This window comes from Agelaius phoeniceus, chromosome 10 (assembly GCF_051311805.1).
Source record: "Agelaius phoeniceus isolate bAgePho1 chromosome 10, bAgePho1.hap1, whole genome shotgun sequence".
NCBI lineage: Eukaryota > Metazoa > Chordata > Aves > Passeriformes > Icteridae > Agelaius > Agelaius phoeniceus.
The window spans coordinates 2,824,874-2,852,762 of record NC_135274.1 but is presented as its reverse complement, the minus strand read 5'-3'; the positions used below and the strand labels follow the sequence as shown (position 1 = coordinate 2,852,762).

The following is a 27,889-nucleotide window of genomic DNA, read 5'->3' as shown; positions in this document are numbered from 1 at the left end:
CTGACCAGTTTACAGGCAGCATGCACATCCACAGACTTTCCAACTCCACAGCTCCTACCTGACTGTTCGGCTGCTTTGTGCCGCTTGTTGGGATGTGTGACGGTGATGTCCTCATAATCAGGGTCCTTCTCTGCGATCACTCTCTTGATCCCAGACATGTTCTCTACTCCACTAGCAGGAAAAATAAAAACCAGAGTGACCATCAGGGCAGCCTTCAACCTCTCACCATGGGGAGGCCTGTGGTGCACCTCCCAAGAGAGAAGAGAAACCTCTCTAGTGGGCTATTGATCATTGCACAGGTTCACTGCTGGGAGCTGCTTCTGTTCTGCACAGCCCAGGAGCTCCAACGCCTCCTGACGCCTGTGGCTCACCAGAGCCCGGGTGCCCACAGCCCCAGCGGAGCCGCAGTGGCCGAGCCCCGTGCCCCCCTGGCAAAGGGCTGCCAAGAGCCCCGTGAGCCGTGCTCGGGACACCATCCGTAACCCCAGGAGAGCGGGGCTTCCTCCCCACAGGCACCACCGCCCGTGGAAGGGGAATGCTGGGCACCCCCGGAGCGTGGGGTCAGCGGACAGGCCCAGGTGCCTCGGGACAGCCCAGGGCTCCCCGCTGCAGGGTCACACACCGGCTGTCCCTCGCCCAGAACCGCTCAACCCGAACCACGACCCTGCCCGTGAGGGGGCAGCGAGTCCCCCCGAGGCGGGAGCACCGCGGGGCTCGACCCGCAGGCGTGAGGCGGCGCGGAGGCGGCCGCGGGGGGCGGTGCCGGCGGTGCCGGTGTCGGTGCCGCCCCGGGCGCGGAGGGCGGAGCGCTGCCCGCGGCCGGTCCCACGTGCGGCGGCGCCGCTCCCCTCCCCCGCCGCGCACACAAAGCCGCCGCCGCGGCCGCGCTCCTTCCCCGCGCTCCGCCCGCCCCGCCGCTCACCGCGCTCCGCCGCCCAGCCCGGCCCGGCCCTGCCGCCTGCACCGGCCGCCCCCGCCCGCCGCGCCGCCCGGGGCGCTCAGCGCCGGCCCCCGCTGGGCCGTCCCGCCGCCGCCGCCGCCGCCATGAGCGCAGGGCCGAGCGCCGCCCGTCACGGTGGGGCGGGCCCGCGCAGGCGGGCAGCGCGCGGGGGGCGGGGCGGCCGCGGGCAGGTGCCGCCTCACGGCCCGCACCGCCGGGGGGCGGGCACCGGGGCCGGGAGCCCTCGGGGCGGAGCGGCCGGGCCGGGGCTGGGACCGGGGCGCTGTGCGGCTCCCTCAGGGCGGAGCGGCCGGGCCAGGACCGGGGGGCCGTGCGGCTCCCTCAGGGCGGAGCGGCCGGGCCGGGACAGGACAGGACAGGGGGACCCTGCCGCTCCCTCAGGGCGGAGGGGCCGGGCACAGGCTGTGGGGCAGAGCGGGTGCTCGCCCGCGTCAGCACAGAAACCGAGATGGGCGACGCGGTCGGGTTCCTGTACGGACAGACGAATGCAGTGATTTGATCCTGACTTGCTGCTTGGAGCAACCGTGTTTTAATGTGTTAAAAGATCTGAGGGAGACTTTTTATGTGGAAGATATTTCAGAAAGGGTGACAGAGGTGCTGCAGTGTGTTCAGAGAATGGCAGCGGAGTTTATGAAGGGGCTGGAGCGCAAGTGCCATGAGGAGCGGCTGAGGGAGCTGGGGGTGTTTAGCCTGGAGAAAAGGACGCTCCCTGTGGCTCTGCACAGCTCCCTGCCCAGGAAGTTGTGGCCAGGTAGGGCCGGCCCTGCTCTCAGGGAACAAGGGGCAGGATGAGAGGACATCGCCTTAAGCTGCGCCGGCGGAGGGTCAGGTTGGACATTAAGAGGAAATTCTTCACAGAAAGGGTTAAGCATTACCATGGGCTGCCCTGGGAGCGGGTGGAGTCACCTTCCCTGGAGGTATTTAGGGAAAAACTGAATGTGGCACTTAGTGCTGCGGTCTAGTTGTCAAGGGGATGTTCAGTCACAGGTTGGACTCAGTCTCTGAGGTCTTTTCAGCCTAATGGATTCTGTGATTCTATGATTAGCAAAAGGAAAGACCCAAGAAAGGAGTCTTGGGGTGACTGAGGTGCAGGATCGCAGGAATTCACAGCATGGGCCAGGATGGGAGCCCTGGTCTACCCTTAGATAGGCTTCAAAAAACCCTTATACCATACTTAGTGCTCATCATACTGCATATTCTCAAATCAGAGCTAAACCAGTGCAATGAGTGCAGTTAATGCCATGGTTTGTGTTTGGTTCTGGCCAGGCTGCAATAGCTCTGTGAGGTGCAGCTAATGCCATCAGTGCTATGGTCTGTGGCAGTCTCATGCTTCATGCAGTGAGTGAGCCCTGAACCAGCACAAATTAACATCCTGTTCACTCAAACTTATTTATGAGGCCACTGATTAGCAAGTCTATGCTGAATGTTCAAAGCTTAGCCGCTAAGGTCCTCTTTTCTTCTCCTTTCAGGATCACTACTCTCGTTTCTGACACTACTAGCCTTCCTTTCTGCCAAGCAACAGATGTGAAGTATGGCAGATCAATGGACACTGTTCTTAAACTCAAATTAGTATCCTGCTCACCAGGAATGACTGTAATGTAGTTCAATTTTATTTTCTTCCTTATTTCTGCTTAATGGAAAGAGGAAGAAGCTATTCTTAAGAATACTGCCACCAGTTGACTGCGTTTAAGACTTATAAGGCAGCTCTCAAAAATATTTCTGTTGCTTGGCAGTCTGCAGGGATTCACTTTCATTTTCTTTCCAATTCCAGTAAGCTGAGCTTCTGCAAGCACTGAACTTGACTGGAAGTTGCTTTTGGCACTGCAGCAAGAGCCAGCCTGTGGCTGTACCTGAGCCTGGCCTCACCAGAGCTGCAGCAGTCACTGCTGGCCTGCCATGTTTTCAGCTCTACCAGGCCTTGCCCCTGCCCTGCCACGTGTGTGTGGCATCTTGAGACGGCCAAGCCTCTGATTTTAGGAGAATAAACCTACAGGATTATTTCCAAGTCATATTTTGTTAGTGACCTTCCCAATGTTTTGTTACTTTTTCCCAGTTTCCTATGCTGGTTTTGCCTTCTGAGTCCATTCCCAATATCCAGGACTAACCAATATTTCACATCCCACCCCCTGCTTTTTACTTTTTCTAGTTTTCTTTCAAGTTTACTGTTTTGTGCAGCCTCCAGCTTGCCTTTATTCCCCTTGGTAGGACAGGAATATGAGCAGGGAAAACACCTAGACTGGGAGGCAGGAGAACAGATCAAAGGAGAGAGGCTGCACAAGGGGCAGAATCCAACAAGTTACATGGCCCAAAAAAAGCAGGAGGGAGTTTCCTCCTTGTACCACCGAGCCCCACCCTGGAACTTCTCATAAACTAAATAAACCACAGTGAGCTATTCAAAAGGCAAATGTTTATTAGATACACTGAACTTTAAAAAACTTTCAAAGAATTATGCAAGAAGTATATTTAAATATAACAGGTGTTACTGCAATTGTGCTACATTACAAAATCACTTTTCTACTGTCAGCACAATCTGAAGACCTTAATGTTATATGTGAGATCTGTTACATTGACTCTGGCACACAGTAAGTGGTCTGAGCTTTCCTGTTCAAATGTCATTTGTGCTGCACCAGGCTGTTCTTGAGGGCAAGATCAGCTCTCCATGGAACTACAGCTTTTATGTTTCAGTAAATAAAGGAACTGGCAAGGAATAACAAGAACTGCTGTTTTCCTCAGCAAAAAAAAAGGAAAATGAAAATATGATTTCAGATGAAAATATCATATGAGTAACAGTTCAGGAGGTAAGCTCTCTTTCCACAGCCAAGTAGTTCCTATTAATCCAACTCCAAAGTGCTACAGGTGCACCACAAGGAGAATGACTCATAGGTCCAGCATTTACACAGATGAAATTTGTAACAGTACATTACATTCAAGTCTCTTGATTTGCTTATTGCCATGCTGCACCATATTATTGCTTCATATTTTGTATCTTGAACAAGAGGTTGATGACTTTGGAGAGTTCAGAAATATCACAGAGGCTACTGACTAATACAAGAAACTGCACATGTTAAGGACAGGAAGTCAAAGACTAAACTCAGTCCTTTGTCACTGAGGCGTTGCTGGAAACAAAAAGTAGAAAAAAACAAATACTGATTTCCCTAGATTAAATCTGCCATAGCACTGTAATAATGGAAGCATTCTAGGCATGTTCTAAACAAGAAGTTTAACTGTGCTAATTAATGAATGGCACGATTTATTTCTCCTAGGAGGACATTAACAGTCTGGACAGTAAGAGCAATCATAATAAAGATAACAAACTGGGAGGAGTAATCCAAGCTCTTCTTCACAATAGATAGAAATACAGGTGAATTCAAGGCACAGGTATTTTCAAAAGTAACACACGTTATTTTCTTTGGAGCTAATCATACAAACTAAGCCCTAATTACACTATTAACAAGTTGTACACAGGGCCTTTATGTGCATCACTTGTAACAGCACTATCAGAGAATGATCACAAAATAATTCACATACAGATGTGCACACATAAACATACTAGCATTGACTGGATCTCTACAGTAGGAAAAAAGGAATATTCCTGCAAATAGCTTACAGTTCTTAGACAGTGATGTTTTCATGAACTTGTGTGTGACACAAAGGCAGCGAGCAGGGAACAGAGTCACAGCTGGCTTGGGCCTGGTGGGAGGCTGCTGGTTACACCATCGTGTTCCACTTTAATTAATGCCATCTGACATAATTCCATAGTGAGGAAACTTGTGTGCTAAACGTATTTTACAAAACCCAAAGCACTGCTTGGCCCCCAACCAGATAGCAAGTTTCTGCTTAGAAATTTCATCTTACCCTCTAGGCTCCTTTTCTGAGTATATGGTGCTCAGATTTTCTTAACCAGGCACAACAAATCATTTCATTTGTAATTTCTTGTGTACATAAGACTACATTCAGATGAAAATATTGTGCCTCACAATGATCGAGTCTTGTGAGATTCTTAATGCTCTTGAATTGGGTTTTGCCCTCTTCAGTGGTAAAAAAGAACCCCACAGCAACTTGCCTATTTGGGCAATTCAGAAAAATGAAGCCCTGGCTTTCCTGAGCATTGCCACTAGCACACCACTGGCATATCTGCATCTTTATTGCTCCAGCTGAGTTCAGTGAATTGACAAATATGAAACATTTTTACCACATGAGTTTCAGCATCTGGAATTGCAAACCTAGGACACCCTGAACACCCTGGTTTCAGCAAGCCCAGCCAAACTGAGCCCCCAGCCACACTGGGTCTCCTCCTGCCACCTCTGAGCCTGCTCCAATGCTTTTCTCCTGTCTCTGCTCTCCAGGGCTGGACTCAGCCGAGCTCTGCTGAGCAGCACCCCCTGTACCTCGGCAGGGGGAAACGTGGAGTCACAGGCAGTGAGTGCTGCTTGTTCTGTCCGTGCAGCAAGGCAAACACCAACAGGACAAACACAGTGTCTGCCTAAGAGAATGAGGGGAACTCAACTGTCTGAGGAGGAAACTGAACAGGCAGTAGCGTCCTTGCCCTCAAGCACAGGTGACCAAAGCTTCCTCTGAATCTCTGTCCAGGTGAGCATTTCCTCTTCCTCCATCATCAGCCTCTCTCAAAAGTTTGCCATGTTAACAATACTATTTAAAAAGTTTCAATAAATTATGATAAGGATCCATATGAATATAATCTGCATGAACATCTCTGCTTTAACAAACAAAGCTACCTTTGATGAGAACTGCATTGGTGCCAGTCAAAAGAAAAAAATAACAGTACAGTCTGGACCCCTTGGTGCTGGAGGGGAAAGCACAGTGCCCAATCCCCCAGACACACAGTATAAAATGGAAGAGATTCCACAAATTGTGCCTACTGAACCACTCCCGAGGAAGGAGTCTACAGCTACAACTACAAGATGAGCAGGCAATGTCCTGTGGCTGATGGCTGTAAAAGGGGAATGCTTCAGCCACGAGCCAAGGGCTGCAGGCTGCACTGATCAGTAAGTGATTCAGAACTTTCCAGAAGCCAGGCTACAAGAAAGCATCAACTGTCTTCAATTAACATCACACTGCTAGGAACAGAAGTGGACACCAAAACAGAAGAAAAATATTTACTCATTTCTATTTAGCAGAGTGAAGACAATTCTTAGAATTTATTTTTTAGGTGTGACTTGGAGATGTTTGAGCCCTCCTATGTATGGATGGACTGAAGTTACATCTTTGTGCAGGTGCTCTAGAGCTACGACCATTTATGATGGAAATAATTTGATTATAGTAGATGACATTAATGATTTTCTATCCTAGCTGAGACAAAGGAAAAAACTAAAACCAAGTTGCTGCTCAAGCCCATAAACTGCAAGCATCTAGATATGCATAAGAGTGAGAGGTTAAATCTTTGAATCCATCCATACCTAAGTGAAATGCATTGGAGAACAAGTGGCTCAGGAATGCAACTTCCAAATTAATGCATCCTTCTAGAAATATGGCACATTTTCATTAAATCAAGGTCAAATTGTTCTTTTCTATTATATCTAAAAATAACTGTTGTAAGAGAGAAGGCCATAAGTGCAAATTATTTACCGAGTAAACAAGCAAGAAGAAAAACTCACTGCCTGTTCTAAAGAAATCATTGCTTAAGTAACTGCCATGCAGCAGTGCTCCACACCTGTAACTGTTCAGCTTTGATACAGATTCTGAAGAACTGTAAGCAGAAGTTTTCTGCATCTACATTTCTGCATTTACTGGTTCATTAAACAGTCATTTTCAAAAACAGGTAACAGTAACAGTACATAAATTGGTAAGAAAAGACAACTAAACTATAAAATTAGTCTTAAAAACCTTGGAAAGCAGTATCTTGTTATTTACAGAGTAGTGCAGCATTATAAACACAGATTAAATGACACTGTTCTATACCTACAGAATAAGCACTGTATAAAACAGTATAGCATGACAACATTACAAGTCTGAATACAAACAAGAGGAAATCAAAGGAAAGGAGGATATTTTTCAAATTGCATCTGCAATGAAGTGCTCCTATAGTCTTTGTCATTTTTATTTACAACAATGGCACAAGCTATATATGCTGTTAGTACATACAGTCAGTTACAGGGCAATTACCATTGCAATCAACAGACCCTATTCACAGGTGCTGAAATTGCCATTTCAAAGTAAAACTTGGTGAGCAAAACAGATGAAACTTAGAAAAGGATTAATTTATCTGATTCATGTGTCTTACATTATATCAATGGATTTTTTTTTTTTAGGGCAATGTGAATGCTCAGGGACTGACCTCCTGATTACATCACTGACATGCAATGATTTGTATTTTATCAGTATTCTTACCATATCAAAAGCAGTGTTTGGTATTCAGCCAGAAACTGAAATTCGTGTCCTTTCCTGAGGTTACAAGTTAACGCATCCCAAAGTGCAGCTCCCAGTGCTCTTTAAAACTCATGACCATGTTACTGAAAATGGTGACTCCCAGTTTGGCATAGCTTCACTGAGGGTCAGAATTTCCATCTCATGAAGAAATACTCTGGGAAAACAGATGAGGAAAGTCCAGTGGAACAAACAACGTTCCAGAGATGGTGCTTGTTTTCACCCTCCTGAGCAAGCACAGAGACCAGAACCCTGAGGCCAGGGCTGCCTCTGCAGGGGTTTTATGGGGTTTTTCTGCCCTGGCACTGACCAATTTCCTTACTGGCTGCTGTCCTCAGAATTCCTTTGAAAGGCAGTTCCTGAGGTTTTTGGTGATTTACAGGAAATTGGTATACAGACAATCCTATTCATTTTCCAACTCCCAAGTGCTATTTCAGTTTTTATGAACTTTGTGCCTCAACTGAACAACTGTGTACTGGAAATAAGGAATCCTAGTACAGAAATCTAGGGAGGACTTAAAAAAATTCCTTTACTGAAAAAACCCCAACCCAGTAATGGTGCATCAAAATACAGGTGCTTCCTAGGCTTCAAAATTATCCAAAACACGTCATATGGCTACATGGACAGGTCCACAGATATTTTTCTGGTGAAAGGAGGAACCTTTCCAGAATTTCTTTATCTGTGGTCAAGCAGCTTATGCAGTAGTTTAACTGTGCTACAGTAAGTGATTGTCTGAAGAAAGGCCAAGAAATACTTGCTGGATACTCTGCCATCTCTGCAGATGAGACATTCAAAAGACCAATTTATAACCTGTAGGGCACAAACTCAAGTTCCCACCTCTATCATCAGGTAATTATAACATGATTCAGAAAACTGTGAGAATGCAGAGTTCAACATCCCTTTATTTCCTAAATAGTTTCGGCATTGCAGTGAGCAAAGAGTGAACCCCGTAACTCTCAGCCTTCACCCATACTATTCAAAAAGGTAAAAACTGTGATTCAAACTTTCCCTCACAGGTGCATGCCTGAACCCACTGGTTTTCCATGTCATGTAGCCTTGTACTTCTCTGCTGGACATTTATGAGCACTATGAATAAGTTCCACAGGGTTAATGTACACAAGCATCACTGCAGTTGTGTTGTAGTGGCTCACCAAACAGCCAGTTTGTCCTTCAGAAGAAAGCATTTCTCAGAGATTCTCTTATTTGTCCAATGTAGCTTGTTTTGTTGGTGTTTTGGTTTTGCTTTGGCTTTTTGTGTTGTTTTTGTTTGTTTTTTTTAATTTCAACCCATGCATGATCTGACAAAAAAAATCTAGCTGGTTTTAAGAATGATGCATATGAATTATAATTGAGCTTTTTAAATTGCAGGTCATGATCCAGGATGACTCTTTGGGATTTACTTGCCTATGCATTTTTTCCATTAGCAGAACTGGAAACACCTTGAAGATATTGCTTTTAAAGACATAGGCACAAATGCTGAAGGCACTTTCCCCAAAAGCTTTCCAGGTTTTAATTACTAATGACACATAGGGCAAACTTGCTGACCACTGTCCTGCTCTCATATCAGAGCCCACAGCAGATATAACTGAACTCTGGTTACTGGATAGGTTTGTAGACTTGTTTGGTAAGTTAAATTAACCCTTTTTCTAAAGGCACAGGAGAGAATTTTCATATGACACTTAGGCAGGGAATTCCCACTTCAGGAATCTTTAAAAAGCCTGTCTTGCAGCAGACCACTGGATCCATTCTTCTTCTTTTTTTCAAGAAAAGAAAAGTTAGAGTTTAAAGCCTTTTTCATTATATCTATGAATGGTCACACAGCCATGATATGATACTGGCCTGGGCATGGCTGCTACTCCTGTGATAATGCCCGTGGCAGGGTCATAACAAAGAATAGTGTCTGTGGCTTCACCATTTTCCCGTCTTCCACCAAGGATATAGATTTTTCCATTACACACAGACATGCCACAATTCTCCTGTTGCAAGAAAACACAAGGGAACACATGGTTATTTAAAAAGCAAGACTTGATTTGTGTGTGTCTGCCCCCGTGCAGGAGGGCAGCACTGGGACTGCCTTCTGTAAACAGCCTGGCCTACAATGCTCCCTCCTGAAAGGGCCAGTGCAGAAAGCACAAATATGAGGGAAAGCAGCAGCACAAGACTATTTCAGCTCCAAGCCTTTACTACATGGAGCTACTACAGACAAAAGGAACAATAGAACACTGTACTTACCACTGAAAGATCTGAGATAGGGAAAGGAGGAGAGAACAAAGGTTTTCAGAAGAGGGACCACTGTGGGTACTATTAATGCAAAGAATGGGAAAAAGGAGAAGCACCTTAGAGGAGCAACAGATAATGAAGAGGGATGTAAATGTGGAGAGGAAAAAAGGCATGACTAAAAAGAGTGCACAAGAAAAGACTGTGCTATGTCTTACTTGAAACAGAGATAGGATTTTATTTCTTCCTCAAAAGCAGGCATGGAAAAAATACTCAGTTAAATAGAGAACACAGATAAAAACAGAGGAACAGAGGGAAGACTGGGGAAAAAAGAACAACTTTCTCTTAGGTAATACTATAGAATATGTGATTGGTGTTTTTAAAAGATGGGGAAATGTAACTGCTGCACACACCCTTCACTACTGAGCAGACTCGTTCAAATCCTGCTCCGTGTCCCACGTGTGGAAATGAGAGCTCTCACTGCTCAGGTCAGACACTTTCTGTGCTACATAGTGGGGCTTTTTCACACTGTAAAAACAGCCTTCAGTATCTCCTGTTACACTGAAAGGCTTTAATCAATTATAAGGAAATTACTCCCTCCTAAATGACAACATACAACAGAATGTAATGTCTATACAATGAAATCATCATCCACTCTACTGTTCTTCAAGAGTAGCAGCTCTCAAGCAAAGCCTGGACTGCCTAAGAGCCAGCTGAAAAGCTACTGGTTTAGAAACTTCCTCTTCTGTGATGTTTTGAGTTACACAGATGAAGAGGTAAAGCAAGAATGGAATCAGAGATGTGATTCTATTAGGGTTAAGCAAATGTATGCTTATTTAATGCCAAGATAACAATGTCAGAAAGCACCTTTCAGTTGTCTTTGGGTTTTTGATTGGTAATTACCTGTCTGCTGAATGTATTCTGTACATGCATCCAGTAGTCCTCAATGGGGTCATAGCAGTAAATGGCTTTGGTGAGCCCGCCAGCCACGTAGATCAGGTTGTTGAGGGACACGGCCGTGATACATCTCTTGGCAATGGGGATGGTGGCACGGAGCAACCAGGAATTGGTATCAGGATCATAAGACTGAACCTGGAAACAGGAACAGGCCTTTCAGACTGAGAGCCCAGCTGAAGGAACAGCCTGGCATGCCCACACAGGTCACACAAGGACAGACAGGCAGCAGTGCCTCCCCAAACTCCATGTATCAATAATTTATACATACGAGCAATATTTGACATTGTTTTCCAAACACTCCCACTTAAGAATTCACAGAACTTGTGAAGCCAATGATATATGCACTGTATCTGTGAGAAAGACCACAGTCACAGTGTATTGCTCAATTAACATTTTCTACTCTGTATTTTTTGTATTAGAATAACTCCACACTCCATCCAGCACAAAGCAGCTCAAGCAGATCTCCTGCAGGAGCTGGTTTCACACCAGCAATCCAGTTTGCTGCGGATAGAAGATGCAACTCAAGAGAGCCAACTGACCTTGTCAGAACAGGTGTTGTCATCAGGGCCACCCCCGATGACAAAGAGTTTGCCAACACAGCTGGTGACAGCTGGGGAGCTCACAGCCTCCTTCAGGGGAGCCACCTCAGTCCAGCGGTTGGAGAAGGAGTCGTAGCACTCCACACTGCTCAGGCGGTTCTGCCCGTCGTATCCTCCCACCACGTACACCTGCACACAGGGTGACAACTGCTGTCATGTCGTGTTTGCAGCAGCTACTGCAGTTAAATATCACATTCAATTCATTTAAAGCTCATCTGTTGGGTTTGTCAAGGGACACATTCCTCACTTTTTTTATTTATACACAGGAGGAGGAGAAGAATATGGTCTGAAAATAACAGGTAAAGACTCCCTGGAGAGTTCCATTCAGTCACATGTGGAATGACACTGCAAACACATGCCAAAGCACAGTATTATTAATACTGCAGTAGAAACTTCTTCTTTGAATAGCATTTGTTAGAAAAGGCATTCCTCTGTATTTCTCTTTTTTTAGATAACATTCAACAACAGCAGCAAATGCCCATCTGAGTTTACCTTTGCTTTTTTGGCATTTTGCTCTTTCCCTACTTGCTTACTGAAGTATTTCTTCCTCTCAGTTTGTAAACTTTCTTGTCTCTTCTTTCATATTTAGGAAGCAGAGCTCCTCATTATTTGTGATTACCTTCTCCCCTCTGCTTGCTTAGCTGCACGTTTCATCTCTAAGAAGACCAAGTGACACCACATGCACATCTTGTCCAACTTTCAGTAAGGGAGCCCCAACTAGTGGTTTTATGGTCAGGCATAGTTGACTTCAAAATATAGCAAAACCTCCCATTTCCACTTGACATGTGTTTGCTTAATTTCAATAAAAAACATTACATAAAATTGCTGACATTCAGAGCACTATCAGTTTCTGCTAATAACAACATAAACTGTTACACAGCACTTTGAAGCACAGGCAAATCCAGATGCCCAGATGCTTCTTTGCTTCCCAAAAAATTGCTTCTTTGAAATAAGCCACTTCAATGATGAAAAAACAAAACCCCAAAAAATAAATGAGCAGTAAGATGATTTTCATGTCCATGGGTAGTGTCTGACTGATGAAAAGCCTAATTGTTTCAAGTATTTTACTTGAAAATACAAAAATATTTTTTAAATTATTAGATATGAAATACAAAGTAATACTTAAGTATTTTCTCCTCTGTTTCCTTATATACAGCAAACATTCCCACAATAAAAAAATTAAGATATACTTCTCTTACTTTACCCAGAAGAACAGCCATTTTATGTCTCCATCTGCCTTTATTTAAGGAGGCAACTCTGATCCAAATGTTAAGTTGAGAGTTATAAATCCAGACATCCCGGCTATTGATTCTTCCACCTTTAAAATGAAACATATGCCAATCTGAATAATTATTGAATGGAGAATGCTAACTACTAACATGCCTCTCTAGAGTGGGGAGTGAAAACTTCATATCCCCCTTTGGGATGTAGTAACAATCTACCAGTATTTACACATTACACTGAGTAAGTAATTTGCAATGGATTTCAAAGATAAAATCACACAGTAAGTTGTTTTCCTCACACTTTCCTTTCCCATAACGCTGAGATCACACCAGATTATTCCTTGAAGTTGGAATGCATTTAATGGCTTTTGCCCAAGCTCTTCAGATTTCCTGTAGTGAGGAGACCTGGATGAGACCCCCAGAAATGCCCTGCCTGTGGCACATCCCTCCCACCCACTCCTCTGCTCTGTGAGCATCTCCCTGGCTTCTCATTTTGTTCCAATGACACCCCACCTGAGGAGACCATTGCTTTGGTTAAACCAACGCACACAGCCTGCTGGCTGAACCATCAGCTGCACCCTGTAATTTTCCCTTGCTAAAGGTCTGAATGTGCTGCTGGGAGAAGCCTGTTTGGGATTTTTTGTCTGTAGTTTTCCCAGCTGTTGCTGCACACAGGCTCCTGCTGTATTTCAAAGCCTTTAGCTGGTCTCTTTAAACACAATTGATGTCCTGGAATCAGCTGTAAAAAACTGCAGATTCATGCCAAACAAGAACTCCAGAAAACACTTTTGCTTACAGTAAGATTGTGCTGGGGCTGGTGTTCACAGCAGCAAGTGACTTTCAGCTGAGCTTCTGGAAGTTCACAGTACAAAGATCTGCCACACTACTTAAAAAGCAAACCAAAACAAACACACCCCACCAACAGGACACAAGGAAAACCAACCAACCAAAAAAGAACTCTTGAATTGTTTAGGATTATTCACCTGAAACAAGAATATCATTCCGCAGAGCACACACGGCATACTCAGACTTGGTAAACTCTGGAAGTTTAGCCAGTGACTTCCACTCTCCTGTCACAGGATCATAGCACTCCGTGTATGGCAAATTAAACCCTCCAACTCGTTCACAGCCTCCAACAACAACTATCACCTCAGAATAACCAGTTGATCTAAAAAAGTGAACACAGAAAATTAAGATGTAGGGGATATTTATCAGTACATGGAGGCCAAACAAGATTGTCTTCAAAACTCGTTGAAAATCAGAAAAAATACAATTTAGCTTTAATTTCATAACAGTGAAAAAAGAAAATAGAAGAAAGAGTCATTTAGCAAACAGGTTTTCACTGTTTCCAGCTGTCTCATTACACAGTAGGTTACCACACTGACAGGAGTCCTGTGTAAGTGGCGGAGCTGCACTGCACAATGTTCTGTGTAAAAACCATGTCATTAAATAACATAGAAAGCTCTTACTGTAATAATATTTTTCCTTTCACTGTACATGTAGATCAGAAACAGAGTTCAAGCCAGGCCAGAGACAATGAGATGAACAATCTATTCCACAATGAAATGAAATCAGTCTTCATTCCCCCTCCTGAGCTTTACAAAAGTAATAATGCTTTACAGCACCTAAATTTCCAAGTGTTTAAAGCAGAAGGAGTGTAGTCACTAAAATAGGGAAAACCAAAAAACCTTAGAGCCAATGCACAGTAAAACGGAAAACAGCAGTGACAGGAGGAAACATTAAGGAATACTGAAAGAAAAATTCAAACCTAAAACCAAAAACTACAATTCAGTGGGAATAAATCAGGCATTAGACAGATTGCAGTGTACCCATATAGACTGTTAAGTTCTATTCCACACACTGATTATTGTTCTACTAACCAGATGCTTCTGCACTATACATATTCTATATTCACAACAGCAACAACACTTATCTAACAAAACTTAATGCACATTTGAATGTAGAGAATCAACCAACGATGTTTAACGTGCAAATCAAACTGTGACCACCTTTATTCCCCCTCTCAGACTTCATGATTTCTTGTCAGCATTTGTCAAATTCCTTTCTTTCCAGAGCATTTCAAAATTAAAGCACTTTGCACTGACATAGTTATTTCAAGGACTGCTGTCAGTTAAGCAAAACTGAATGTAAGATTGATTTATTTTCTGATGAGCTTTTTTGTTGTGTTGTGCTTTGTACTGTGATCCCACTGTGAATAGGTATCTCATAGAGCAGACATTCATGCCATTGCAGTGTTCTCTCAAAAATAAAGAAAAGATTATGACTGGATTTGAAGGAAAAGTTACACGATCTGTCCCTCAAGTTCCTAAGTGAACTTATGCACATATTCACCTATAAATCCTGATGAGGCTTTCCCTGTGTTGAGACATCATGAATAAAACTCGTGAGCCCTTCTATTTCCTTGTCACCACACACCAAATTGAAATAGTTCATATATGTTTTTACCCAGAATACTGTAAACAGGCAAAGGCAATGCTAAATGCTAACATCCTACAGGATGAGAATAATGAGATGTGCCTGAGGAATGGCACTTACACACCTGAACTTGTCAGAAGAAACTCTTGTCAGCTGCTCAGCTTTGAAGTCACACTCCTTCCTGGTTTCTATGTATTTACAGTTTACTGGTTTTTGCTTTTTTGAGGAACAACTCTGAAAAGAATCTCTCAAAGGGTAAGAGAGGGGAACTTGCTGTGCCAACAAAGCATTACCCAGGAAACGAACTTCCATAAAAGCAAGACACTCATCTCATAATTTGCCCTAGAAGCAAGCCCAAAGACACCAGCTAATTGTGTACAAAGAGGTTGGCCTGTGCATTACTTTCTAGATTAGAATTGAGGCCTCCACTCACTCATTGAAAGGATGACTGTGACAGATTATCAATCTCTGGTTTAAAACTAAATGAACCAAAAAGCTTTGCTCAGGGAGAGCTTTTTATGAAATGGAGCTTTTCAAGAAAATACTCACTTAGCACCATATTTCAAATCCAAAGAGAACAAAAAATTTTCCTAACATTTTAGTACCTACAGGACCAGATTCTTTCTTCAGGTAAGAGAAATTTTCTCCATTGTATTTTCTTGAACGAGTCTTGCACTGTGCAGGTTTTATAGTTAGTTTCAAATTTTTGTTTTCAAATGACAGAGCGCACACCCACTTTTAAAAAAAGTAAAATGTGGTAGGAATACACAAAAAGAACATCCAGGCAAAGGCTAATTCCAGAAAAGAACTAAGGATATATTTAAATGAAGCTTAGAAAAAGCTGTGACCTCAACCAGTGGTACAGGAAGCCCTTCTTGCAGCCCTCAGACAAAAGAGTGTGAGCAAAGTACCACAGTGCCAACCCAGGCTGTAAAGATCCCAGGAGACATCATCCCACCAAGAACAGGTGCATTAAATAGAAGTGAAGGAGTGGAAGATAATTAACAGTGTCATACAATTCCATGCATTCCCAAGGGCAGGCCTTCCAGGGGTCCTGAGCTCCACACACACCTCTCTGAGGTGAAAACACCAACCAGCACAGCAGGAGCTGGACAGAAGAACCTGGGGTAGCTCAAAAGGATCACATTGAAAACCACGGTAATTTCAGAAAACAAATTACAGAAATTCAAACTACAGAAATTCTGGTAAATCACTACTTATTTCTTCCTCACTGTTAAATCAATTTTGGGAAGTAAATGAGGTAGCAGAGAAAATGCAAAGTGAAAGAGAAACCCATCTCCAAGTGGGAAAAAGAAGGGACTGCATTAAAGCTTTCCACAGGCAACCAAAAAGGACACATTAAAATGTATAAGCATCCTAATTTCTGGTTAAAGAGCACACTCAGGTACAGGTACCAGACAGCTGAACAGCAGCTTTGTTGAAAGTCTGAAGATAACTCAAAGCACACAGCAGTCTGGGGTATGAAGTGTGTCACTGCTCACTGCCTGCTCTCAGCTTGCAGATTTGGTGGGCAACACAACAGGAGGGACAGGCTCAGGGAGCAGGAGGGACAGCCTCAAGATGTCACTGTTGCAAGTCCATAACTGAAAGGCTGTCTCAGAAAGACCCGCATTTGCCAAGGATGCCTTAGTGGCAAAGACAACAGTTATGCCACACTTGAAACTTTTGTTTAACTCTTAAATTGCCAGGTAACTCTTCACTGGCCTCAGAAAGAAAATAAAAACCAACTTGAATTGCAATGTAGTCTGTTCTTTGAAAAAACATTTCCCCCACGGGTGCATCCATATCCATACAAGTGATCACAATTTATATCTCAAAGTTTCACTAAAAGCACTGGTGTGGGAATTTTTTATCCTGTAGCCTGTGTCCTTTTAGAAACAGTTTATATAGAAAAGATACTGGAGGAAGGCAAGAAAAAAGGAAAAGAGCTCTCCATTGCTCTCCCCTCCCCAAAGCCCCCCAAAATGCCCAGAAAAGGCTGATGAAAACATGGTGGAAGGGGGACCTGGCAACTATTTCAAAATATGATCCCTTTTTGCTATAGGCAACGGAAACAAACAGACAACAGAAACAAATGACAAAGAACTATTCCATGAATGTAATATAGAAAAGGGGAAAAAATTCCTGCTGGGATGCCAGCCAGTTTTCTCTTTGTAAATTACTTCTCTTGTTCCTACCTACTCAAACTCCCACTGCAGCTTAATAAACTCAGCAGTAAAACCAACAAACCCCCCCAGCTTCAGAAATCACCTGTATTAAGCAAGGTACTTCATCAGAGCCCCACTCTGGGTTATTCAGAATTTTAAGCACGTAAATCCCCCACACTGACAGAACTCCTGAATGTATTTGCCTTCCTCAGCCAACTGAGTAAGAAAAGCAGAACAAACACCCAACCAAACACTGCAGCTCGCAGCCCCCTCCAACTGCCTGAGTTCCCCTGGTCCTTCCCTCCAGCCCAGGAACAATCACTGCAGCAATTCCCAAACTGCCGTGATCCAAACGCTTGCTCTGACCTCCCACGGCAGCGCACAGCTGAGAAAGCCTGGGGGGAGCAGGGCTGCAGCGACTTTAGGATGAATTTCTTCTCTCATGGCAGGACTGAGGACTGGAAAGCCACTAATGGGGCAAACACTGCCAAGTGGCTTTTCTTCCCCTTAAGCAAGCCTTTAACACCTGCCAAAAAAATAAAGGTTCCCTGCAGAGTCACTGTAGAGCAACCACATATGAGTAAACAAAGAGGAGTAACTCCTAATACAATCTGTCTAGACCATCATTGCATCACCTTAATGTAACATACAGTTTTATAAAAAACTGCTCAAATCAGCTGGACTTAACCATGAACTATCATGTCTACTATCGTTGACATGAGGCAGGGAAAATATTTTTCAGGAAAAAAAAAAGATCATAATAGCCATTATGGCTATTATGGCTCATAAATGCCACTAATGGATTCTTCCTCATTTCTTCTTGCAACCTCAGTCACCTATTTGTGTAACACATTATTAAGCAGCAGCAATTGTGAATTATTAAAATGTCACCGAATGAGCACAAAATACTTCAGGAACTGTTTCATGATTCTTTAAAAATACAATATTTGGTTTATTTACAGTTAACAACCTGTTGTTCTGCTGTCTATTACAAATACATGTGCTACTCCATCTGTAAAATATTTGTGATGTAGCAAGGAAATGCTCTGAAAACATAATACCCCATGCACATCCTTTGTGGTGTACTGTACGTTTACATGACTTTGTTACAAAAAGAAAGCTGGGGAAATGGAGTGGTTTTCCTGCCACAGCACAGTAAGCTCTCTTCAAGACACTGCTACTGTATGAAGTAACTGAAGATCTCCCCTAGCAAACGTTAACCTTAAGAAAGTATTTTGCTTGCAAGGTAATATAACTTCACTTACCTTTTTTTCAGAGCAATAAAGTGCTCTGTGTAAAAAGCCCCATTTATGCACATTCTCAGACATGTGAGCTTCATGCATGTGGGGAAGCACAAAAGTGTAACTGCAGCAGCTCCAGAGTTTAGCAAAGTAAAATAATCTGCAAGAGGCTTTTCTCCAGGCATGCATATATCAAACATCAGTACATCAAATTATATCCTTCTGCAGAAAAAAGGGTTAAAAGACTTTTCTTACCTGCGTGGCCTAGTTCTGGGAGACATCATCTCGTTTCCAAGGATGTGGTATCGCCTGGCTTCGTGCAGCAGCTGATAGCACTCTGGGGAATTCTGAATCAGCTGGTCCACTTCCACAGTCTGAACAAAGTAGTTGGGGTGCAGGAGCGGGAGCCTGACGTGCGTCAGGAGCTCGTGGAGCACGGGCCGGCGCAGCTCGACGGCGCGGTACACCCAGCGCATGACGGCCTCGAACACCAGCTCCTCCTTGCTGATCACCAGCTCGTCGCTGCAGATGTAATCTATCAGCTCGTCCTTGCCCAGCTCCAGGAACTCTTCGTGCTGGGACACGTCCTCGAAGGTCTGCAGCGCGAAGTTCCTGCACTTGGTGAAGAGCGTCTTGAGCGAGTGCGTGTCGGCGAAGCGCTGGATGCCCAGGCAATTGCAGGGGTCCAGCTGCTCCTCCAGGAACTTGGCGCAGGCGTCGCGCAGGACGCTGATCTGGAACAGGCTCGACGTTTCGAACAGGTACTGCACGTTCTCCGTGGTGATTTTCACCTTGCCCGTGTACACGTACTGCAAAAAGCAATCCATGGCTTCGGCAAAGATGCCGTTGATCTCCACCAGCATCTCCCTGCTCTCCCTGTGGTCGTTGCAGAACATGGCTCTGAAGTAGCTGCTGCAGGCCGAGAGGACGGCGCGGTGGCACGGGAACTCCCGGCCCTCCACGCAGATGATGACGTCCGTGAACAGCCGGCTGTCTCGGAATTCATTGAAGATCTGGAGAATGCTTTCTGCGTGGGATGATCCCGAGGAGAAGTCGAAAAACTCAGGGCCTGACAACGACTTTGGGTCCATTTCAAAGACTTTCCGCTTGGTTGCAGGGGAATCTCGTATCCCGCTCTCCTCTCTATTCAGTCTGCGTCCCAATATTAGTACCATTGTTACATCAGTTGGCTATAGAGTCATTGAGAAAAACTTGCAGAGGGTTCTCCTTCTCAGTGCAACGGTCTGAAAAATTAAAACACCTCAGTGTTCAGTCTGACACACTCTTAGCTGCATCACAGGAATTAAACAAGATACTTGTTTGCTCACTCTAAGAATGGGTGACCTTTCTTGGAGGTGGCACAGGGCAAATTAGTGCGCACCTTGCCCAGGGCAGTGCAGCCCTGCCAAGTGTTAAATGCCAAATATACCCAGAAAACAGCTGTCTGGGACAGTCTGGGCAATTTCTGAATGTCCCAGAATGGCTGGCACTGCATTACTGTGCAAGATAAAAAATCTCAAGATCTCAGCTCCAGCAGATCACCTGGCTAACAGAAGCCAAAAATATCCTGAATAATGATCAAGAACTTCAACTTTTCCCTTTCTTCAGTGTGATCCTCATTTCAACTGGAGCCTCCAAAATACTAATATAACAGCACTAGTCAAAAAGGGGGTAGGGGGGAAGACTGAAATTTTAAAAGCAAAAATTTAATTGAGTAACCACTCATTTTCATTATAAAGTCTACCATAATGAAGTCTTGTAACACTAGAGTTAAATAACAATCTCTGATCTCAACAAATTACCTTGACCATAAGTTTTTATCTGTTCATTCCTAACATCTAAAAATGAGTTCACTGATAATCTATGACTTGATTAAAAATTAATGTAAACTGCTAGCACACAAAACAGAATGAAAGATGAACTACATTTTTTGTGCAAAATTACTGGAAACATCAACAAAGGGCAGCTTGCTGAGTACAGCAAAATTTTCTGTTTCCAAAGCACTACTGGCAACGAATTATTAGCAGAAGTTTTTCCTTGAACACCTTCCAGTTTCAAGTACAAGTGCAAAGGTTCCTCCCAGCATGCAAACACACACTCACATTATCAGAGCACTGAAGTTGCAAAAATCAAATACTCAAACGTTAGCATGTGCCAATATTAAAGTGTGTAGGTGAAGAAAATGCAGCTGACTTTGCAAATAATGCATGTAAGAGTTAGTGAGAGCAATCAATCTACCACAACAGGGCTTTTTGCCTCTCCTGACCTTAAAAATGACCTGGATGAATGTACACCAAGACATACTGATGTAGCAAAAGGCTGGCAAAGCACCCTCTTGGGCCTGGCATTGGCACAATTCCAAATGCTTGTAATATTTATTCGTATGTCCACAAGGCCACAAACTGAATTATTTTTAAGTTTCTGGAAATTATTTTCATGCCTCCCAAGATTTTATTCAGTTTCCCTGAATCTAGAGTCAGGAAACACCAACTCCTCACGGCAACTTCATTTCCTGAGGAGCTCCCATCCTCAGAGCAGCAATTACCCAGTCCCAGACTGGCCACGTCACCACTTAATATAGAACACAATGAACGTGCTTTTTTTAAACAGCCTTTTTACACAGCACCTTTAAAAGGCACCATCTGAACAAACAGTGAGGAAAGAATGCAGGCTGTCCCTTTGCTCATTGAGAAAAGAGGTTCTAAAACTATCCCTTTCCCAATAAAATTTTTTACACAAATTTACAAGGTAGATTCTTGGTCTGGGGCTCATTTACCCTACAAAATATTTAGTTTTAATTTGACTTAAAATAGGACCAGTTGTCACACTGATGCCTGAAAAACGCTGTTGCAATGAGCCTATCTAATAACTGATTGCTTCAGAGAGACTAACGAGGCACAAATGGACAATCTGATCTGTAGCTGACATTCTATCCCACGTATTGCACAACCACTTCACCCTGGAATGACACTGCCCCGATACAAAACAACACCAACAACCACCCCCAGCACCTCAGCAGCTCTGCTGCCAAAATCCTACCCCTGAACTTCAACTGCAACTAACCAGGTACTACTCACATGAGGAAGTGGGCAGAAACAAAGCAGCAAAGGGAAATATAACAATGCAAATATAAATATAAACACAAAAGGCTCAATTCCAGCATCACAGATTTAAATCAGATGAATTTCACAAAAGCTAATGAACCTTCTCTAAAGACAGCCTGAAATGAAAAGCAAGACCCTGATGTTGCATGAGAGGGCAAAACACAGCAACTAAGTAAAAATTCTTCAACATTATATCTTTCTCATTAAGTGAGAAGTTAAGACAGCACTGTATTAGGCAATCATTAATAACCAGAAACAAGGGCTCTGGGCTACAACTGCTCACTGAAGGAAGCAATGTCTTCTTTATGCTTGGAACATCACAAAATTAGTGGTCAGCAAACGATTTTTATTTTTAATGTCCTCATGGTTTAATGAAACGGGAGAATGAAAAAAAAAATCCAGAGTAAAAACTACTCAAGAGGATAAAGATTTTAAAATCACAAATAAGATACTAAAAAGGAGAAAGAACTCCAGTGCAGAACATACTGTTTTTAAATGTACTTTCCTTCAATTTCTGCGCAGTTAATTACTTCTGCAGGTTCGCTTCAGCAAAACAATTTCACAAGCCTATCAGTAACAGTGTCACATGTTCAGCTCTATCACATTTACGTGTTGCCTTCCTGCAAATCTTGCTCTAGCAGTTTTGAAATGTCACCTTCCAGCTGCCAAAGTGGGAAAGGCAGAGGGGAACCTGTGCCTGAGGCTGAGCTGGATATCGTGCAAAGGGGGGAAAAACAGCAGGACAGACCTGTCTGCACCTTTCCTGGATGCAGAGGTACTTAAATGCCTTACCTACAGACCCTGCACTGTAAAACACCAGTCACTGAGAGAATTTAACACTCAGATCTCTTCAGTAAGTTTAAACAAAGCAAAAGAAAAATACAGGCTTTTTTCCCCAAAGACAAGTCCTGGGAATTGTTTGATCAAAGATAAAAAAATAATACAAGATCCACTGGATTGCTTGTCTGAGCAAGGGTCAACAAGGATCTTAAGCATTCAGTCTAGTTTGAAAAACTAGAAAAGAAAAACAAATCACACGTATAATCAATAGGTTTTACAAACTATTTCCAAACACAGGTATGGCTCTGACATGGATGTTACCTCACACACACGTATTTCTGAGCTAAGCTGGGTTCACCACGAGTTCAGGTTCCTCTATTTCCTTCACCTACACCATCTGTAAGCTTGTGTACACAAGCTGCTCCTCAGAAATACCCTACAGGCCCAATTCACAGGCTGCCAGAAGAAGTCTGTACATTCACCCTGACACCTTCTATCAGTAAATCCCCTTACATAAAATATTATGTTGCACTGAACTCCTCCTTCCCCTCCTGCAGTCCCCGGTGCGCCTTTCCCCTCTCCCTTCACCCACAGCAGTGCCAGCAGCCGGGTTCCTGTGTGTCCCTGAGCTCCGGGCCAGGCCCTCCAGCGACACCTTGTCCCCAGGTGTGCCCGAGCCCCAGAGCCCGCCCTCGGGGTGTGCTTGCGAGTACCTGAGGCTGTGCTGGGCTCCTGCAGCTGCCAGGGAGGCGATGTCCAGCCCGAGCCCGCCGCTGCCAGCACCTGGCGAGGCCGGAGCGCTGACCGCCTGTGAGGGGAGAAAAGGAGGCGCTGGAAGGGCCGAGCCGGCAGCACCGGACGGTCCCGGGTGCTGTCACTGTGAGCAGAGCACCCCCCCCCGAACCGAAACCCAGCACGGGAACGGTGTTTTCGTGCCAGGCCTGGGAACTGCAGCTCAGGTTGGTTTTGTGATGGGAGATAAGGCGGTGGCGACGCCTCAGGCGCGCGGTTACCGAGAGAAAGAGAACAACTCCCGAGAGGCCGGGGGGAACAGAACCCCGAGAGGCCGGGGGGAACAAACCCGCAGAGGGAACAAATCCCCCCGCAGCACCGGGCGGAACCGCCGCACGTGCTCTTCTTGTTTGGAAAGGAAGAGGGCGTGGGGAAAAAGAGCGTAACCTTTCCCTCTGACAAAAAAAACAAACGCAACATTTCGCCTTCCTTCATCTTTCTTTGTGGTACGAAAGAGACCAAAAATGTTGTTGGTTTTAAAGAATTTTTTAAAATAAAAATTCTTGTTTTACAAGGGATACTGAGGATTGGAATGTCCAAGATGAAGTCTTTAAGAATACTGATTAACTAGTAAACAAGAATGGACTGTGATCGAACTGATTGACATGGTAAGAGCTCAACTGCAGAAGTTTTTTATTCTAATGCAGGACACTATCTTGATTTCTAAAAAAGAAAGAATGTCAAAATTCAATAGTAATCCAAGCTAGTGACACACACACAAAAAAGCCTTAAAGTGGCCTCAAGTCACCCAGCAAAAAACAGGAACTGATTTGGACATGACAGTCACGATTATTAAGTAAAACAAACCAAAAACAAGCATTGAAAAGTGACACCTTGAAACTGCAGAACCCTTTATGAACCGTTTGGTAAATGAAAAGGTCCTTCAGAGTGGAAAAAAACCAACTTAAATGGGGAAAGAAGTACGGAAAAAGCACACTGCGTAGTATTATTCATGTTTGGGGAAGAAACTTTGAAAAAGTCCCAATCCTTCCCCTTTGGCTTCGCTGTCGTTCTTGCACGTGATTCAGATTTCGCTAAACCAAACCCGACCCTGAGCCCCGGCCACAGTGTTCCCAGGGCTCTGGGGTTCAGCCAGATGCCAGCACATCCGACACGGGGCAGCGCTCGCCGGGCTGGAGCACGGCCCGAGCGACCGGCAGCGCGGCGGAGAAAGCTGCAGAACGGACCCGCCCGCGCCCAGCCCCGGCAGGGCCGGGCAGGGAGCCCGCGGGAGCCGCTGCCGCAGGGAACAGCGCGGCACCGAAACCGAGCCCAGGCCAGGGAAGCGCGGCCGGAGGCGGCGGCACAAAATGGCTCCTCCCGGCCCGCCCTCCAGCTCACCTTCACCCCGGGCCCCGCCGAGGCCCCCCCGCGCCCCGGCCAATCCGCGCCCGCGGCCCCGCCCCCGCCCGCCCGCGCGGCCAATCCGCGCCCGCGGGGGGCTCGGGGGGCTCGCGCGGACCCGCGGGACGGAGCGGCTGCGGGGGCTCCGCGCGCCCCCCGCCCGCTCTGCCCGCCGGGCCGGGAGCGCAGCGCCCGCCGGCACCGCCGGGGGATCAACAATAACAACAACAGTAACAACAACAATAACAACAACAACAGCAGCAACAGCAACAGCAGCACCGCACACCGCAGGGCACGCACCGCGCGGGCCCCGGGGCTCCGCCGCTGCCCACAGCCCTACCCCAGCGTGGCACCGCAGCTCCGCGCTGCCAGCAGAGCCCTGGCCGCGCTGTCTCCTCCGCGGCGACTAACGGCCTACCCCGCGCCTCGGCTGTCCCGCGCCCCGGCTGTCCCGCAGTGGCCTCCGCGCCTTCCCCGGGGGTTGCCGGCCCGCCGTGGGGCACCGCACCCTCGCCCTCCCAGCCGGGAGCGCGCCCCGCCGCCCCGCACTCACAGCCGGGAGCGCGCCCTGCCGCGCTGCGCCCCGCGGGAGCCGCCGGGGCCGGGTTGGGGTCGGTCGGGCCAGGCGGTGGGCGCGGAGCAGAGCGGTGCGATGCGGAGCGGTGCGGCGCGCTCGGGCCTCTCCGCCGCCGGTCGCGCTGCCAGCGCCGCTCAAAACAAAGGGGCTGGCGGGGCATGTGACCTCCGAGCCACCGCACATGATGTCACCGCTCCGCGCGGCCCTGGGAGCTGTAGTTCTGCCGCCCCGCCCGGACACGGCCCCGCTGCCGGCCGGCCGTCAGCGCCCCGGGAGGAGCCGGGACAAACGGCGGGCACGGGAGAGCGATGGATGGCAGCAGCCATGGGCGGCAGCAGCCGCCGTCGCTGCGAGCTCTTGCCATCGCCATCCCTTTGCGGGGCAGGGGGAACACCCCACGTAGCCCACAAATACACCGACCCACCCCACCCCGTGAGCAGGCAAAAGCTTCAGGTGCACCGAAGCAGGCGGTTGCATCGGGAGGGCACCTTCCAGCGGAACAGTCCCTTTTGCCGGCTCTGGGGAGCCCTACCGAAGCTCTCCAGCAAGAGCCGGCTCCAAAACTGAAAACAACACCCTGTCTTGGGGTGGGTGTTCAGCCTACATGACCAAAACAAAAATCATTACATGAATAAAATTAACGAAGATAGAATCTTTGTCTACCTGAGCTACAGCTCCACCCAATTAATTCAGAATTTCCAGTTCTTCTTCAGCAGTAACACAAAACAGAGTGTTCCTGTCCCTGCTGACCACAGAAAGCCAAGGTCATCTTTAAGCCGGGACATTAAAAGGGAGCTCTGCTGTCACAGCTGGGGGTCCCAGTGGTGGCAGCCAGTCAACTGCAAATATAAAAGCAGGACCCTGGTGTCATCGCCCTGCAATTTCATGAGCAGGTCTGAGCCTGTCCTGGAGCCCAAATTCACTTCATATCCGAAGTATTTGGACACTGGCCCATGCTCCAACACAGGCTGATGGAACATGCCTCGGAGTATGGAAATTTATTTTTGTTCTGCCCTTTAGCATAAGCAAACTTGCGAGCCCATAATGCAGAGCAGCGAGGCGAGGGCAGGGACGTGCATGCTTAAATTAAGATCATTACCTGCTACTAAACGAGGCCTTATGCAACGCCGTGGAGCTGATGTGGGCAGGTAACTGGCTGTGCTCTTCTTCCTAGAAGGATGACCTCCCCCTCTGGCCCCTTACTGCCAAGGGAAAGGATAAATACAAGTTATTCTATTAGCTCCCCCCTACTTTGCTCTCCTAAAGGTTGGATATCAGTCCCAGGCATTATATATCTTTACCTTTTGGTGAACCTCCCCAGCGTTCTGAGCCCAGGATGTTCCCAGGAAGCGCACCCAGCCGTGTGCTCCTGGCAGTGGCTGACTGTGCTCTGCCCCTGAAACCTGAAGAGGAGCAGAGTGTGCTCAGGACTCCAGGGCTGACCCCCCCGGAGCAAACCAGGCTCAAATTTTCATAGGCTAAACAAGCTCTGATTTCTCTTGGGGTGAGGTAAATTGCAGTTTTGCAAAACAGTTAGAATTATTAATTAAAATTTAAAAGGCTGAGTTCTGAAAATAGACTGAAAATGTCAATTGATTTTGGTATGTAAATTCTTTTCACATAGATCTTAAACAATTGAAACCTTCAACTATTTTCCTGCAGAGCTAAAACTCAGAACTGCTTGACTTCATTAGAAGTGAGAGCCTTCAGTCCGTTTCTCATCCTCTGCCTGGAAAAGCAAGAAGGACCCCAAACAACAAAAACAGCAAAGAGAAAATCAGCAGCAATTTCACCTCATAGAATACTGTCTGTTGCAGTAATGTGTTTCACCCACTGATTAGAGGAAATATTCATAACCTGAACTCTTACTTGTTACAAAGACATTAAACCGAAAAGTATAGACCTAAGAAAAATGATTTGCTTAAAATAGATTTCTTATCCTTTATATCCTCCTGTCTGCCCCAGTTCTCTGAGTCTGTAACTCTTGGGGTCAATATGAGTATGTAGAGTTCACTTGAGAAAACATAACTGGGATTAAAGGAATGAGTCAGAGGAAGGAAAAAATCAAAACAGGATCAAGATACCTCTGCACTGGCTCGAAGCAGCTATTCTGAAGAGACTATATTTACTCCAATAAAAACTGCACGTGGCAAAAATATCATGAGTGAAGAGGGTAAATGGAGCATTTAAAAAGAAAATACTAATTAAAAATATTCATTGAGCAATCAATCATTTCATAATGTGCTCATGTATGCATGTGGTCACATCCAGGCACTTACAGTTCTGAAAGCCAACGTCACTGAGGATGTCTGAAATTAGGGATACTTGAGTTGCCACTACATCCTATTGCTCTTCATTCCTCTGCTAGCAGGAGCATTGGCTGTTCTTTCTCAAGCTGTGGCAAGCATTTCTCTCAAAATAAGCAGTTGTACTCTGCCTGAGAAGCTGAAACCAATTATTAAAGATTACTCATTTCTATAAAGCTTTGTTAATACTTTTTTAACAATGTTAAATACTTGTAAAGCATTTAGGCCAGTGTTTTCCAAACAGGTCGGTGATTTTGGAGATTTTGAAGGCTTCTTCAGGGCACTGGAAAGGTTAAAACCTAAAATTAGAAGCCTGCGTGAAGGTTTTGGCATGCATCCACCAATGTTCATGTGTTTTTCTGGTGGTGTTGATTTGGATACCACTGCTGGGCACTTTTCAGACACATTTCACTGAGGCACTGGGCCACCTAAATGGTCTGTGCATTCCCCAGGTAAAAGTATTGGCTGTTTTGAAAAGTTTGTGCCAATATGCTCCGGGGAACTTCCCTCTGCTGTGGGGAGTGTGGTAGCTCCTTACCGGATTTTTCTAAAATTGAGGAAAACCCAAAGGTGTTCAAGTGGCTCAGACACAGAGAAAAACCCCAAAAAAGTCCATGATTAATGCTCTTGGGCAGCTATGCAAAACTGTCTGGGGAAGGGCTCAGATCTGAAGGAGGGAAGAGGTGAAGGTGAGCCCCAGCAACCGGAGGAGGAGGCTGAGGAAGAACAGGAAGGGAGAGGACAGTCTAAGCACCACATCCCTCCCCTGGTCACTGATCAGAGAGAAGAGAGCAGCATGT

General features: G+C 45.7%; 2 protein-coding genes across 9 annotated transcripts in view; both read right to left on the bottom strand.

Annotated features, from left to right (window-relative positions):
- YEATS2 (YEATS domain containing 2) overlaps positions 1-1,074 on the bottom strand; it is a 48,971-nt gene extending 47,897 nt beyond the window's left edge. For 4 of the 6 annotated variants that reach the window (XM_054639216.2, XM_077183624.1, XM_077183625.1 and 1 more), the window contains exons 1-2: positions 923-1,073; positions 59-171 (exon numbers count right to left, since the gene is read on the bottom strand). In XM_054639216.2, the coding sequence (XP_054495191.1) occupies positions 59-158 (100 nt within the window). In that variant the 5' untranslated portion in view covers positions 159-171; positions 923-1,073. Of the gene's footprint in view, positions 1-58; positions 172-622; positions 786-922 lie in introns of those variants that run through there. The other 2 variants (XR_013183583.1, XM_077183623.1) reach the window with 2 other exon arrangements.
- Positions 1,075-3,351: 2,277 nt separating this feature from the next.
- KLHL24 (kelch like family member 24) lies at positions 3,352-24,948 on the bottom strand. 3 transcript variants are annotated; one of them, XM_054639715.2, is made up of 8 exons: positions 24,760-24,947; positions 22,784-22,878; positions 18,442-19,430; positions 13,325-13,509; positions 12,318-12,436; positions 11,059-11,247; positions 10,466-10,654; positions 3,352-9,321 (listed from the first exon to the last, which is right to left on the bottom strand). In XM_054639715.2, exons 3-8 carry the CDS (start codon positions 19,359-19,361, stop codon positions 9,121-9,123), a joined length of 1,803 nt encoding a protein of 600 aa, XP_054495690.1. In that variant the 5' UTR covers positions 19,362-19,430; positions 22,784-22,878; positions 24,760-24,947; the 3' UTR covers positions 3,352-9,120. The 3 variants fall into 3 exon arrangements, with proteins under 3 accessions (XP_054495690.1, XP_054495689.1, XP_054495691.1); XM_054639714.2 differs by lacking the exon at positions 24,760-24,947 and adding an exon at positions 24,547-24,609; XM_054639716.2 differs by lacking the exon at positions 22,784-22,878 and having other exon boundaries at positions 24,760-24,948.
- Positions 24,949-27,889: the final 2,941 nt, after the last annotated feature.

Excerpts from the sequence above, each read along its gene's own strand:
- KLHL24 (XM_054639716.2), bottom strand. The coding sequence starts at position 19,361 with ATGGTACTAATATTGGGACGCAGACTGAATAGAGAGGAGAGCGGGATA. Across the intron at positions 12,437-13,324 it reads GAATGATATTCTTGTTTCAG|GTGGAAGAATCAATAGCCGG; the intron begins GTGAATAATCCT and ends TTCATTTTAAAG. Across the intron at positions 11,248-12,317 it reads TGGCTGTTCTTCTGGGTAAA|GTGTACGTGGTGGGAGGATA; the intron begins GTAAGAGAAGTA and ends CCCTGTGTGCAG.